Genomic DNA, 15,202 nt, shown 5'->3' on the forward strand with positions numbered 1-15,202 from the left:
TACAGGATGCTCGGGGCTGGTGCACTGGAATGACCCAGAAGGATGGTATGGGGATGGGGGTGGGAGGAGGGTTCAGGATGGGGAACACATGTACACCTGTGGCGGATTCATGTCAATGTATGGTAAAATCAATACAATATTTTAAAGTAAAGAAAAAATATATATAAAATTCATGGGACCAAATCATCAGAGATATCCACATTTTTGTTAAGTTTTATTTCCTGGAGCTTTACAAGATTCTCACAATGAACACCAGAGAAAAATCCCCTCATGCTTCTAGAAAGCTGCATGGGGAAATGAATCATTTCACAAAATGCCAAATTATTCTGTTCTTCTGAACATAGTCTGCCCTGTGGAGAAACTAACTGAGATAGACCTACTAGGACTTTATCAGAGCCTAACTGACCAGGGAGAAGGGAAATGCCCAATTTCGTCTCACTCTAGTCCATCCTGTCCCACTAAGTGAAAAAGAAAAACAGAAACCAGTGAGTACCTGTGAAGTCACAAACCAGACTCACTAAAAGATTGACACTCAATCGTGGAACTAGAGAACACTTCCCCTCCCCCCACACCTTATCACCACATTACTGAAGTCTTACATTACAGCAGTTCTTTTTACCCAATTAGTGCCCCGTTACTTAAAAAAAAAAAAAAAATTACAACACACACTAAAAGACAAAAAACACAGTTTGAAGAGATATAGCAAGCATCAAGACCAGACCCAGATATGGCAGGGATATTGAAATTATGAGACCAGGAACCTAACACAGCTCTAAATAATATGCTAAGGGCTCTAGTGGATAAAGTAGACAATACCCACAATAGATGGGCAATGTAAGGAGAGAGATGGAAATCCTAAGAGAACCAAAACAAAATGCTAGAGGTAAAAACACTATAATAAGTGCAGATAAAATCAAAACTTTTGTTTTTCTTGTTCTTAATCTAACAGATAAATTTGTTAGATTAGTTAAGATTAATTAATTAGCAAAATGTATTAACTATACACACATATATATGCTTATGTATACTTATATACATAATACCTACTACTTATATACATAATACCTAGATACATTATATCTACTACTGTGGGCAGGAATCCCTTGAAGAAATGGAGTAGCCATCATGGTCAACAAAAGAGTCTGAAATGCAGTACTTGGATGCAGTCTCAAAAACAACAGAATAATCTTTGCTCATTTCCAAGGCAAACCATTCAATATCACAGTAATCCAAGCCTATGCCCCAACCAGTAATGCTGAAGAAGCAGAAGGTGAACGGTTCTATGAAGACCTATAAGACCTTTTAGAACTAACACCCAAAAAAGGATGTCCTTTTCATTATAGGGGACTGGAATGCAAAAGCAGGAAGTCAAGAAACACCTGGAGTAACAGGCAAATTTGGCCTTGGAGTACGGAATGAAGCAGGGCAAAGACTAACAGAGTTTTGCCAAGGAAATGCACTGGTCATAGCAAATACCCTATTCCAACAACACAAGAGAAGACTCTACACATGGATATCACCAGACAGTCAACAATGAAATCAGATTGATTATATTCTTTGCAGCCAAACATGGAGAATCTCTATACAGTCAGCAAAACAAGACCGGGAGCTGGCTGTGGCTCAGATCATGAACTCCTTATTACAAAATTTAGACTTAAATTGAAGAAAGTAGGGGAAACCACTAGACCATTCAGGTATGACCTAAATCAAATCCCTTATGATTATACAGTGGAAGTGAGAAATAGATTTAAGGGACTAGATATGATAGACAGAGTGCCTGATGAACTATGGACGGAAGTTTGTGACATTGTACAGGAGACAGGGATCAAGAGCATCCCCATGGAAAAGAAATGCAAAAAAGCAAAATGGCTGTCTGGGAAGGCCTTACAAATAGCTGTGAAAAGAAGAGAAGTTAAAAGCGAAAGAGATAAGGAAAGATACAAGCATCTGAATGCAGAGTTCCAAAGAACTGCAAGGAGAGATAAGAAAGCCTTCCTCAGCAATCAATGCAAAGAAATAGAGGAAAACAACAGAATGGGAAAGACTAGAGATCTCTTCAAGAAAATTAGAGATACCAAGGGAACATTTCATGCAAAGATGGGCTCAATAAAGGACAGAAATGATATGGACCTAACAGAAGCAGAAGATATTAAGAAGATGTGGCAAGAATACACAGAAGAACTGTACAAAAAAGAGCTTCACGACCCAGATAATCATGATGGTGTGATCACTCACCTAGAGCCAGACATCTTGGAATGTGAAGTCAAGTGGGCCTTAGAAAGCATCACTACGAACAAAGCTAGTGGAGGTGATGGAATTCCAGTTGAGCTATTTCAAAACCTGAAAGATGATGCTGTGAAAGTGCTGCACTCAATATGCCAGCACATTTGGAAAACTCAGCAGTGGCCACAGGACTGGAAAAGGTCAGTTTTCATTCCAATCCCAAAGGAAGGCAATGCCAAAGAATGCTCAAACTACTGCACAATTGGACTCATCACACATGATAGTCAAGTCATGCTCAAAATTCTCTAAGCCAGGCTTCAGCAATGCATGAACCGTGGACTTCCAGATGTTGAAGCTGGTTTTAGAAAAGGCAGAGGAACTAGAGATCAAATTGCCAACATCCACTGGATCATCAAAAAAGCAAGAGAGTTCCAGAAAAACATCTATTTCTGCTTTATTGACTATGCCAAAGCCTTTGACTGTCTGGAAAATTCTGAAAGAGATGGGAATACCAGACCACCCGACCTGCCTCTTGAGAAACCTATATGCAGGTCAGAAAGCAACAGTTAGAACTGGACATGGAACAACAGACTGATTCCAAATAGGAAAAGAGTGCATCAAGGCTGTATATTGTCACTCTGCTTATTTAACTTATATGCAGAGTACTTCATGAGAAACGCTGGGCTGGAAGAAGCACAAGCTGGAATCAAGATTGCCGGGAGAAATATCAATAATCTCAGATATGCAGATGACACCACCCTTATGGCAGAAAGTGAAGAGGAACTAAAGAGCCTCTTGATGAAAGTGAAAGAGGAGAGTGAAAAAGTTGGCTTAAAGCTCAACATTCAGAAAACGAAGATCATGGCATCCGGTCCCATCACTTCATGGGAAATAAATGGGGAAACAATGGACACAGTGTCAGACTTTATTTTTCTGGGCTCCAAAATCACTGCAGATGGTGGTTTCAGCCATGAAATTGAAAGACGCGTACTTCTTGGTAGGAAAGTTATGACCAACCTAGATAGCATATTCAAAAGCAGAGACATTACTTTGCCCACAAAGGTCCATCTAATCAAGGCTATGGTATTTGCAGTGGTCATGTATGGTTGTGAGAGTTGGACTGTGAAGAAAGCTGAGTGCCGAAGAATTGATGCTTTTGAACTGTGGTGTTGGAGAAGACTCTTGAGAGTCCCTTGGACTGCAAGGAGATCCAACCGGTCCATTCTAAAGGAGATCAGTCCTGGGTGTTCATTGGAAGGACTGATGCTAAGACTGAAACTCCAATACTTTAGCCACCTCATGCGAAGAGTTGACTCATTGGAAAAGACCCTGACTCTGGGAGGGATTCAGGGCAGGAGGAGAAGGGGACGACAGAGGATGAGATGGCCGGATGGCATCACCAGCTTGATGGACATGGGTTTGGGTAGACTCCGGGAGTTGGTGATGGACAGGGAGGCCTGGCATGCTGCGATTCATGGGGTTGCAAAGAGTCAGACACAACTGAGCGACTGAACTGAACTGAACTGATACTTATATAAGGGAAACAAATGACAGCTGCAATACACGGGATGGAAGGGAGGAAATAGGATTATTTTGTTGTTATAAGTCACTACGACTACCTGTGAAGTGGTACAGTGGTATTTGAAAGTGGCCTCAAATTAGTTGTAAAGGTATATTGCCAACTCTAGGGTAATCACTAAAGTGTGAAAAGGTTAGTTACTCAGTCATGTCTGACTCTTTGCAGTCCCATGGAATGTAGCCCATCCAGCTCCTCTTGTACATGAAATTTTCCAGGCAGGAATACTGGAGTGGGTAGCCTTTCCCTTCTCCAGGGGATCTTCCCAACCCAGGGATCAAACCTGGGTTCCCTGCATTGAAGGCAGAATCTTTGCTGCTAAATAGGGAAGTCAACAACTAAATAATATGGGAACTATGAGAAAATTTAAAAAACAAGTATATCTGATGAGACCATAAGAATATTAGAGTAAATATAACTAAGAAAGGAGAGACAATAGATTCATATAAAATACTAAATTAAAACCAAAAATAGCAGAAAAAGAACAGAAAACAGAGTAAGAACAAAGAACTTATGTAACAGAAAGAAGGTAGTAACAAACATGAAAGATATTAAAATTATTCCAGCTATATTAACCATCACTTTGAAAGTCACTGTTTTAAATGCACCAATTAAAAAACAGAGATTGTCAATGTGTATCGTCAAACAATTCCTACCTATATGTTGCCTCCATAAAGTGAAAGTGAAAGCCGCTCAGTTATGTCCAACTCTTTGCGACCCCATGGTCTGGCTCCTCTGTCCCTGGAATTCTCTAGTCCAGAATACTGGAGTTGGTAGCCATTCCCTTCTCCAGAGGATCTTCCCAACACAGGGATTGCAGGTCTCCTGCATTGCAGGTAGATTCATAAAACTCACCTCCATAAAACTCACTTTAAATACAAAGACAATTTTAATACAGATGAAAAGTAAATGAGTGGAAAGAGATACTCTATGCTAATACTAATCAAAAGAGAGCATGAGTAGCTACATTAATTTCAGATCAAGCAGACATCAAAACAAGGAAAGCTCAGGGATAAAGAGCGGAATTGTGTGTGTGTGCATGCATAATATATGCTCAGTTGTGTCTGACTCTTTGCGACCGTATGGACTGCAGCCTTCCAGGCTCTTCTGTCCATGGGTTTCAGGCAAGAATACTGGAGTGGGTTGCCGTTTCCTACTTCAAGGGATCTTCCTGGCCCAAGGATAGGACCCTTGTCTGCCTGCGTCTCCTGCGTTGCAGGCAGATTCTTTAGCACTGCACCACCTGGGAAGCCCCATAACGAGTGGCGTTACATAATGATAAAGGGGTCAATTATCCAGGAGGACATAACAGTCCTTAACGTGTATGCACCTAACAACAGAGCCTCAAATTGCATGAGTCAAAAACTGATAGAACTGCAAGAAATAGATGAATCCACTTTCACAGTTGGAGACTTCAATACCCCTCTATTATAAATAGATCCAGTAGGCAGCAATTCAGTAAAGGACGTAATTGAATTCAACAACACCCTCAATCACCTGAATATAATGGATATCTACAGACTATATTCTCCAACAGGATATACATTTTTCTCAAGCCAAGAGCATCCACTACATTATTTTCTTTTCTTTTTTGTTTTTTTTGCTAAACTCTTAAAATTTTTAATATGCTACTTTAACTGTGAAATAGTTTAAGTCTGAGAACTCTGTAAGAGTCCATGATGCCTCAGTACTGTACCTTAAATAAATTTTTTTCTGCCCTTCAGAACTAGAATTTTTCTGCTTGTATATGTCAAATGGAACCATAGTAGGCTGCTATAGTGGATTGAATGGTGGTTCCTAAAACCAAGTAAATGTGACTTTGTTTGAGCAAAGAATATTTCCAGATGTGATCATGTGCTGATGTGAAGGATCTTGAGATGAGATCATCCCAGATTAGCCAGGTAGGATCTTAATCCAATGACAGGTGTCCTGATAAGAGAAGACACAGACACACAAAGAGAAGACAAGGTGACAACAGAGGTATAAATTGGAGTAATGTGGTCAAAACAGCCGAAGAATGCCTGGAGCCAGCAGAAGCCAGAGGAATTCTCCCACAGGACATAGAGAGAGAAAGAGGCTCAGCTTACACCTTGATTTCAGGCCTCTGGCCTCCAGAACTGTGAAAGAAGAAATCCCTGTTGCTTTAAACCACCTAATTCATGATAATTTGTTACAGACTCCCTAAGAAACTATTCAGTAATACAGCTGTCCATTTCATGCCTGTAGATCTGACTGATTACCAATTAACCATTGTTATAAATCCTTGCAGGGACTCTGCCCCTAGGGTTCTTATTATAACTCTGCCCACTGTTTTCCTGATGGTTAAGTTTCAACCTGGCTTCTAGCACTGGGGATTGCATTATTCCCTTTAAATCAGGCTGTCAGATATCACTGCAGCCACCACTGTCATCTCCAGTTTTCATGGAACAGCCACCACAAATTTTTCAAGGATGCTAGTAATCCACTTATGCTCGTATTTGTTAAAGCCTTGGTGAAGATCCTTTTTTTGTGCAGTGTAGACACCATTAAGACATGTCTGAGAAAGCTGCACATAACACTGCAACAACTCATCTTCCTGAGTAATGTTTTCCAGTGAAGTTCAGGCATTTCAAACTCACTGATACAGGCTGAGTTTTGAGTTTGCTGCTACTGCTGCTAAGTCGCTTCAGTCGTGTCCGACTCTGTGTGACCCCATAGACGACAGCCCACCAGGCTCTGCCATCCCTGGGATTCTGCAGGCAAGAATCCTGGAGTGGGTTGCCATTGAGTTTAGGCTCCAGGTAACATATCCAGCAATTCTCACAGCTTCAAGCCGACACATTAAATCCTGAATTCTAGGCAAGAACTTCAATTTGGCTTGATACAATCTTGTGTTTTACCCCTTTTAGTCTCATACCTTTACAAAAATTCTTGCATGGACACCCCTGGCTCTAAGTAAGAATAAACACAATCCTGCAACTCTTTCAGTATACAGTACAGGCTAACTCATACCAGACCATACCTTTTTCTTCCTCACCAGTATACTTACCTTAGCAGGAAATCTAACCTAGGTGTACATCTAAGTGACAACTCTACACACCTTACAGTTAGGTTCCAGGCTTAATCCTTACCATCTCTTCTCTCTATAAACAGGAGATAATTTCTTTAAAGTTTTCTTAAGGGCTTTCCAAATTTCTCTCTGGATCTGTGTTGGACATTCAAGATTTTCAATATATCCTTTTCTTTATGGATTCTCTCTAGTGTAAGAAAGACCATCTTATGACACAATCTTTGTTATCAAACTAATTGCCTCAGCCCTTTGACCTCCCTAAGCTTATCTTCCATCTTCACCCCATTCCATGCCTCCACTGGTGATGCACTGAGAAATCATGATGTTATTGCACTCTCCATATTCAGTTCAGTTCAGTCGCTCAGCTGTGTTCAACTATTTGTGACCCCATGGACTGCAGCATGCCAGGCCTCCCTGTCCATCACCAACTCTTGGAGTTTACTCAAACTCCATGTCCATTGAGTCGGTGATGCCATCCAACCATCTCATCCTCTGCCATCCCCTTCTCCTCTTGCCCCCAATCCCTCCCAGCATCAGAGTCTTTTCCAATGAGTCAACTCTTCGCATGAGGTGGCCAAAGTACTGGAGTTTCAGCTTTAGCATCATTCCTTCCAAAGAAATCCCAGGGCTGATCTTCAGAATGGACTGGTTGGATCTCCTTGCAGTCCAAGGGACTCTCAAGAGTCTTCTCCAACACCACAGTTCAAAAGCATCAATTCTTTGGTGCTCAGCTTTATAGTCTGCATATTCTATATGTTCTATATACTCTGCATATATTCTATATATTCCACATATTACTAGTGTACCATTTCCTGGATGAAGGGTACCTTCATGCTCCTTAAACCTGTGACCAGCTCAAGCCTAGGATTACATTTTAAAATCCATTTGCTGGGACTACAACTGGTACCAATTACTGTTTTGTTCAGGGTTCAGAAGGAACCTGTTAGCAGACTCAAACTGGCTTATTTGAGAAGTACTTAGTAAAAGGACTATTTACAAAGATGACATGGTTTAAGGAAATAAAAACGTGAAGCACCTTAACCTAGCTACATAAGAATGTCATTATGACCCGTAAGCTGAAGAAGTAAAAAGAAGGAATGATCCCCAGAACTCAGAGAGTTGTAGAATAGGAGGGTTGGCCATCCAACTAGAGCTGGCATCTGGGGGCGATTAAAAGAAGTCACTTGCCAACAACTGACCAAAAGCCAGGGGAATAAATATCCCAACCTCTTTCTCTCAGACCTCAAACTTCTTTCTGATGCTTCCTATTGATCAAATCCTACTAAGTGATATTATGTACTCATTGAGGCAGTGCGTAAAGATCAGCATCCGAGGGCACAAAGCTGAGAAGGGAAGGAAGGAGGGAAGAGCTGAAAAGGCACATGAAGACTATCCAGGGAAACCAAATACTATTAAATTTTTTTTGATTTGGTTTGTTAATGTTTTATTTAGGATTTTTGCATCTATATTCAGAGAGAAATTGGCCTATCGTTTTCTTTCTTGTGTTATCCTTGTCCAATTTTGATATCAGGGATATGCTGGTCTCATGAGGTGGGGAGTATTCATTCTTTTTATATATATTAGAAGAATATCTCTTAGAATCAGAATCTTTCATTCCTTCGTTGCTCAAAAGTGACACGAGATGATCTACCTAAATTACATAGGGCAAAAGCATTGTTACATAATCCTGCCTCACTTCAAATGGCTGGAGAATTGCCATCACCCACCCAGTGTTCCTGGAAAGACAAGAGAAACAGTATTTTCTACTTCTTGACTCATTTCTCTCTTTTTTCATTTTGAAGGTTTTCTGAGTCAAGAACTGTGAAGTATCTGAAATGTTACCCTAACCACAAGCTAACAAGGTTGGTGCCGCATGTTCATAAACGATAGGAGAAGACATGAAACTCCTGGGTCAGAGATAAAGCACAGTTTATTGTTCACAGAAACAACAGCAGCCAGAATATCAGCATTTTGCCCTAATTCCCTCAGGGTGACACACAGGCACACAGTGAGCTGCTTTACAGGTTGAGAATGCGGGCTGAGAGATGCTGAGTCTTTTATAGGGAACGGTAAACAGTATCTCTGTCTTCTAAGACTGTTTGTTTTACAAGTATCCTTGGAAAAAAAGAACTAAGTACTTCTACTCAAAAGACATGCAGAAACGTTAAAAACCTGTGGAGAACTGTTTCCTAATTGACTTTTTGTTTTAAACCTACTTTCATACCTAATGTAGAGATTATTAATTTATATTGTGAAAAGCAATTTACCAAAATAACTTCTTTTGCTCTGTTATTTTTCTTCTCAATTTCATCCTTGATATGAATATTGCCAATTATTTTGGAGTTATCAGTTCAGTTCAGTCACTCAGTCGTGTCCGACTCTTTGCGACCACATGAATCGTAGCACGCCAAGCCTCCCTGTCCATCACCAACTCCTGGAGTTCACTCAAACTCATATCCATCGAGTCGGTGATGCCATCCAGCCATCTCATCCTCTGTTGTCCCCTTCTCCTGCCGCCAATCCCTCCCAGCATCAGAGTCTTTTCCAATGAGTCAACTCTTCGCATGAGGTGGCCAGAGTATTGGAGTTGCAGCTTTAGCATCAGTCCTTCCAGTGAACACCTAGGACTGGAGTTATAGGAGGTGTCTATTTGCATATGACTGATATAGTGTTGCTAAATATCCTTAAATGTCATTTTATTGGGGATACATATCTGGCATACAGCTTGTAATTCACTCCTTTGATACCACATGAGAATAACTGTCCTTTACTAGAATTTTAACCCATTCAAATTTATGCACTGTGATATTTTTAATCTTGTTTTTCTCTCATGTATACCTCCTTCCTCTTAACCTAAAAGACAAACATACACACAAAACCTCTTTATTTCACAATAGTTCTCCTCTTTGCTGCTATTCCCTTGTCTCTCTAGAAATGTGGGGTTTATAATTCCATTTTCATTCTGCTAGGAGTTGCCTTTAAATATTTTAACTACATATTTGAGTATCTTCTTTCCTACCTACTTATCTATTTGCTCATCTCCCCTTGAAAAGATCTGGAACACTTTATCCCCCTGGATCTTCCTACAACAGAATTTAGTTAAAACACTCAGGGTATTTCTGTTGTTTTTGATTCCGATTTTTGTTTTTTGCAGTAGAGACATTTTTTGAAAAATTATTTGTGTTCATTACATTGTTCCATAACCATTTAAGTGATGATCCTTTAGAAAGAATCTTGAAATTTTAATGCTCACCGCCATTTCTCAAACAGACTATCATGCCCAGGTCATTCCTCCACAGTGTCGAGGTCAGCTGGAGTACAGAATGAGTCCATACAGACGGATGACATGCCTCTTGCCTAACAATGTCTTCCTGTTGTTTTCATCCCCCCGCCCCCCCAAAAAAATTGCCTGAAAGTAAAACTCTCAATTCATTTTTTCACACTCAAAATTCAAAATTCTTCAATAGAAATGTTCCTCCTTTACCTTCTGGTATTTAGCACTGGGGAAGATAAATCTAATGCTATTGTTACTGACTTTGTGTGTGTGTCTGTGGTTTTTCCTCTCCAACTTGAATGTTTATAGAATTTGTCCAAAATTTTTGAAATCCAGAAATGTCATGAAGTTGTGTCTATGTATGTCTCTATATTAATTTTCCCAGTTCTTGGTAGACACTTTATACAGTTAAGGATATATGTCTTTTTAGTTAGGGAAATCAGTTTTAAATCTTCATTAATTGTTTCTCCTTCTATACTCCATTTTAGGCTTATGCTGTTTCTGGGGTGGACAAAAAAAAATCTGTTAAACTTATTGTTTTGCTTATTTACCTCATTTCTCGAAATTTTCCTCTGAATTCCAGGGGACTATCTTATGCTAAATCACCCAATCTCCATGTTAGTTTTAGCTTTCAAGTACCAGATCTGTTCTTCATTGCCATCCGTGTGTTTTTGTGATTCAGCAACTATTTATTTATTATTTAAATAAATAATAAATATTTATCTATTTATTTATTGTAATTATTTAAGTAATAGTAATTTTTCCTAGTATTTTTCCCAAAGGATGAAAAATGCTATTAAATGTCCTTAACATAGTTAAGAGATTTGTTAAATAAATATGTATTTTCACTCCTCAAAAGGATCTCTTTGATTTTTGAATCTTTGCGTATATGGTGACTCTCCTTTCTTTATCAGCTTGTTTTTGTGATACTGGGATATATCTTTGCTCTGTTCTGTTGTTTAGGCCTTTATCCATATAATACAGTCCTCATAAAGGAGAAGGAAGGAAACCCCTTCTGTGGTTTTTCATTTGTTAGTGGGCTAGGGGAGGCATGCTCATCAGGTAATAAACTAGAAGAATGCAGATACTTTACTTCAAAGGCAGGGGAATTAACTTCTTAGCTAGTTGCTTTCAGGTATCCTGAGACCAGGGTTCTGTAATAGCAGGCCACAAGTGAACTTCTTCCCTGCTGATTGCCCTCCAGCCTGACACCATCTCCCACCCCTTCTGCTGTGGATATTTGGAGATTTGTATAAAAAGACAGCTGTAGTTTTAGCGAGATGAAAAAGAATTTACCAGAAGACCTGACTTTATCAAGGAAAGTCTCTCTGCTGTTGAGCCTATCTTTTTCACTCTTTGTGGTTATTTTCCTAGCCCTAAATTGAGGTGCTGCCCTTTTTCATGTATGATCCAACAGCTCTGGTTGCTCCCCCACCTCAGTTGTACTCCACCATTCTCCCATCACTGTGAGCAAGAGCTATATAGTCAGATGCCTTACTCCAGGGCAACAGAGGAATGCTCACAGTCTTCTACTTGCCCTTCTCTGATTGTTTGTACATTGATTTTACCTTTAATATGATGTACATGAAATTTTAAATAAATTAATGTAGAAAAAGTAAAAATAAAATGTTCTCTTTGAAATATTAATTTCAGTAACAAAATTATATTTAAATTTCACACTAACAATAAAGCAATGGGGATGTTTTCTCCATAAAACTTATGACAGTATAACAATTAAAATCAATAAAAGGATAAAATTCTACTTCTGTATTGTGTGACCTCTGTATTACTCTATTAGCAGTGGACAAAAATTCTGATCATCAAACAAAGAGTCCTGGATCTTCTAAGGACCAGGCCTGTGGACTTCTAAAATCTTAGTTGTTGGTTCTGACTGATGCTTCTTTCTGATTTCCTCTACTTCACCATCATCAAGTAAAAATGAAGCCAGTAGCGGAATTTGAGAAAAATAGTTCTTAGCTAGGAAGTGTTTGTGTTTGATCTTGTGAATAAACAAGGGTTCATATCCCTGAAAAGAAAAAAAGTCAGATTGTATTAAATGTCATTGATAAATCTTGCCAAACGAAAACACGTTTATGCCTCAGTGCCTTTGCTTGTCAGTTCTTTCAGCTCAGGAAACTTTTTTTTCCCTCACTTTGTCCATCATTTTACAGGGCTCAGCTTTTGATACTTAAACCTGGAAGTCTTTCTAGATTTTCTCTCTGACCTGAGTCCAAACTAACCCCTCCTTCTTCCATACCTGCAAGCACTTTCATATATTTTTAAATGTATATTTAATTCATTCTGCCTTGGACTTCACTATCTACTTGAAAGTCTCTTCCATGATAATAAAAAAGACTCCTTAAAGATTCAAACTGGGTCTTATTCATACATGTGTCTCTGGTCACCTTAGGTAAACAATCAATATTTTTGTGTGAATGTTCTTGTCACCTTGGTTCTCTTTAAATCTATTTCAATACTGATACAATTACCAACTTGAATTTTTTTCTAAAATTAGTCCTTCCCCTTATATCTCCAGAGTTCAAAATAAAGATCACAATGTACAGCAGAAACTAATACAACATTGTAAAGCAATTATTCTCCAATAATAAAACAAAAATTAAATAAATAAACAATGGTGCTGTGACCATGTAAACTTCTTTTCTGTCACCCTTTTTACTACCACAGATGTGAGTGTCTGCACTATTTCTCTTCTGTCTTCTAAACAGAAAATAATCTTCCTGCCTTTTAACAAATTTTTGTGCGTTTCCATTTTTCTTTGTTACTAACATTTAACAGTCCCTGTCTCTCCACAGCTGTAACAGCACTTTGAATGTTCTCTGTTAGGTAGCTTTGCCACATTACAGACAAAGAAAACATCTGTTTTCTAATAAAAGGGGCACACTGCAAGTTGCCAATCCAATATTCATTCTCCCTTCCATTCATATTTAGAGGCCTGATTTTACAGAGGGGCCCGATTGTGTATTCTGTGACATGCTCAGCTTTCTTAGCCTTTATTATAGCTAGGGTTGATCATATGACAAGTTTCTGGCATTCCTTGAGAGCTCAGTTGGTAAAGAATCTGCCTGCAATGCAGGAGACCCAGGTTGGATTCTTGGGTTGGGAAGATCCCCTGGACAAGGGAAAGGCTACCCATTCCAGTATTCTAGCCTAGAGAATGGTGCAAAGAGTCGGACATGGCTGAGCGACTTTCACTTTCATGTATGTGTGTATGTGTATATATATATATATATACACATATATATGCATATATACACACACACATATATGCACACACATATATATACATGGCAGAAATATATATATGTGAATATATATACACACACATATGTATATGTGTATATTTTTTAAAAAGAAGTCACTGGATAAAGCTTACAGGGAAGCTCTTCGGGAGTGGGAAGCCTCACCTGTTAAGTACCTTTAGGCTTTTGCTGTATCTAGGAGGTGGGTATAATGCAGGAGGTAAAGTAGCTATCTATCTCTAAGAGTGCACAATCATTAGGATTAAAGCCAAAGTTTAAATATGGCTGTGAAAGACGTCAGAGGGCCTGGATTTTTGAGAACATTGTAGAGCTACCATACAACCACCCTGTCGTTGCCAAACTCTGGATTCCTGTTATATAAGAAAAGCAGCCCCATATTTGGTTAATTTGTTAAGTTAACTTGCTTGCAAATTGCTTAATTTGTTATTTACAGCTAAGCTCAAATGCAACTGAGATGATCAAGAATTGTATCCATTAGATTTCTCTGTTTTTCCTCAAGCACTCATCATAGTAACCCTCAGATTCAAAAGCAAATTATGGTTGAATTAACAAACACCATTTATTTTCTTTATTAATTTTACCTGACTCTTCTTTTCAACCAAATCACAAAGACTACCTGTACCTCCTCCTAAAATTTGTTTTCTGAAAGGTCAGATTATCTCCTTCCTAAAGATGCTTCCACAGTGTTAGGGTAAAGAAAGCCCTGGAGAAAAGGAGCCAGAGGACATGGCATTCTTACAGAAAACATTACATAGAAGTATCCTGGGCTTATTTTAAGGTTTCCTCTCTGGGATATATATACATATACACAATGGAATAATACTCAATTAAAAAAGAAAGAAAAGCTGCCATTAGCAACACAGATGGACGTAGAAAGTATTATGCTTAGGGAAATAAGTCAAAAAGAGAAAGACAAATGCTTTATATTATCACTTACATGTGCAATCCAAAAAATAAAGCAAATATATATAACAAAACAAAACAGAAACAAGTCATAGATACAGAGAACAAACTAGTAACTACTAGTGGGAAAAAGGAAGGTGTGGGGGCAAGATAGGATTAAGCAACACAAACTACTTTGTATAAATAGATAAGCAACAAGAATATATCGTACAGCATAGGTAAATATAGCCATTGTTTTATAATGACTTTAAATAGAATATAATCTATAAAACTATTGAAACATGTTTTACACTTGAAACTAACTATAATGTTATAAATCAACTATACTTTAATAAAAAAAAAAATTCTTCTCTACAGACAAATTCACCTAGGGAGTTCACTGGCATTCCAAGGAGGCACGGGTTCAATCCCTGGTCAGGAAACTAAGATCTCACATGATGCACAGTGCGACAAAAAAAAGAAAACAAAAAAACCCTCATCTAACCTCCTCCCAACACTTCTTAGTCCATATTTCATTCAAGGAATACTGACACATTTATGTTATATTAATATTAATACAACATTAAACAATACACATAGATAACCTTATAGATTTTCAAAGTGCATAAACAAAGCCAAATCAGTCATTAAAGATGAGAATATCACATTATGTTACATACAATAAAAGGAACAATAAGTAACTCTTAAAGAATAATATAATATGGAAAAATATCCAATATTCATTATCCCCATGCTATATATGAGAAAACTGGGGTATTGAGACAGTAACAAACTTGCCCAACTTCTTGCAACTCATAAGTGATAGAGTCAGAATTCAAGCTAAGGCTACTCTTACTTACCCTCTGTGACTTGCCTGGTGGCTTAGACAGTAAAGAGTCCACCTGCAATGAGGGAGA

The 15,202-nt window shown here is 38.5% G+C and overlaps 1 protein-coding gene across 2 annotated transcripts in view; it reads right to left on the reverse strand.

Annotated features, from left to right (window-relative positions):
- Positions 1-11,769: 11,769 nt before the first annotated feature.
- The window catches only part of IQUB (IQ motif and ubiquitin domain containing), a 78,920-nt gene continuing 75,487 nt past the window's right edge, over positions 11,770-15,202 (reverse strand). For both annotated transcript variants that reach the window (XM_061414564.1, XM_061414565.1), the window contains one exon: positions 11,770-12,148. In XM_061414564.1, coding sequence (XP_061270548.1) covers positions 11,966-12,148 — 183 coding nt within the window. In that variant the 3' untranslated portion in view covers positions 11,770-11,965. The remainder of the gene's footprint in view (positions 12,149-15,202) is intronic.

Source organism: Bos javanicus, chromosome 4 (assembly GCF_032452875.1).
Source record: "Bos javanicus breed banteng chromosome 4, ARS-OSU_banteng_1.0, whole genome shotgun sequence".
Classification (NCBI taxonomy): domain Eukaryota; kingdom Metazoa; phylum Chordata; class Mammalia; order Artiodactyla; family Bovidae; genus Bos; species Bos javanicus.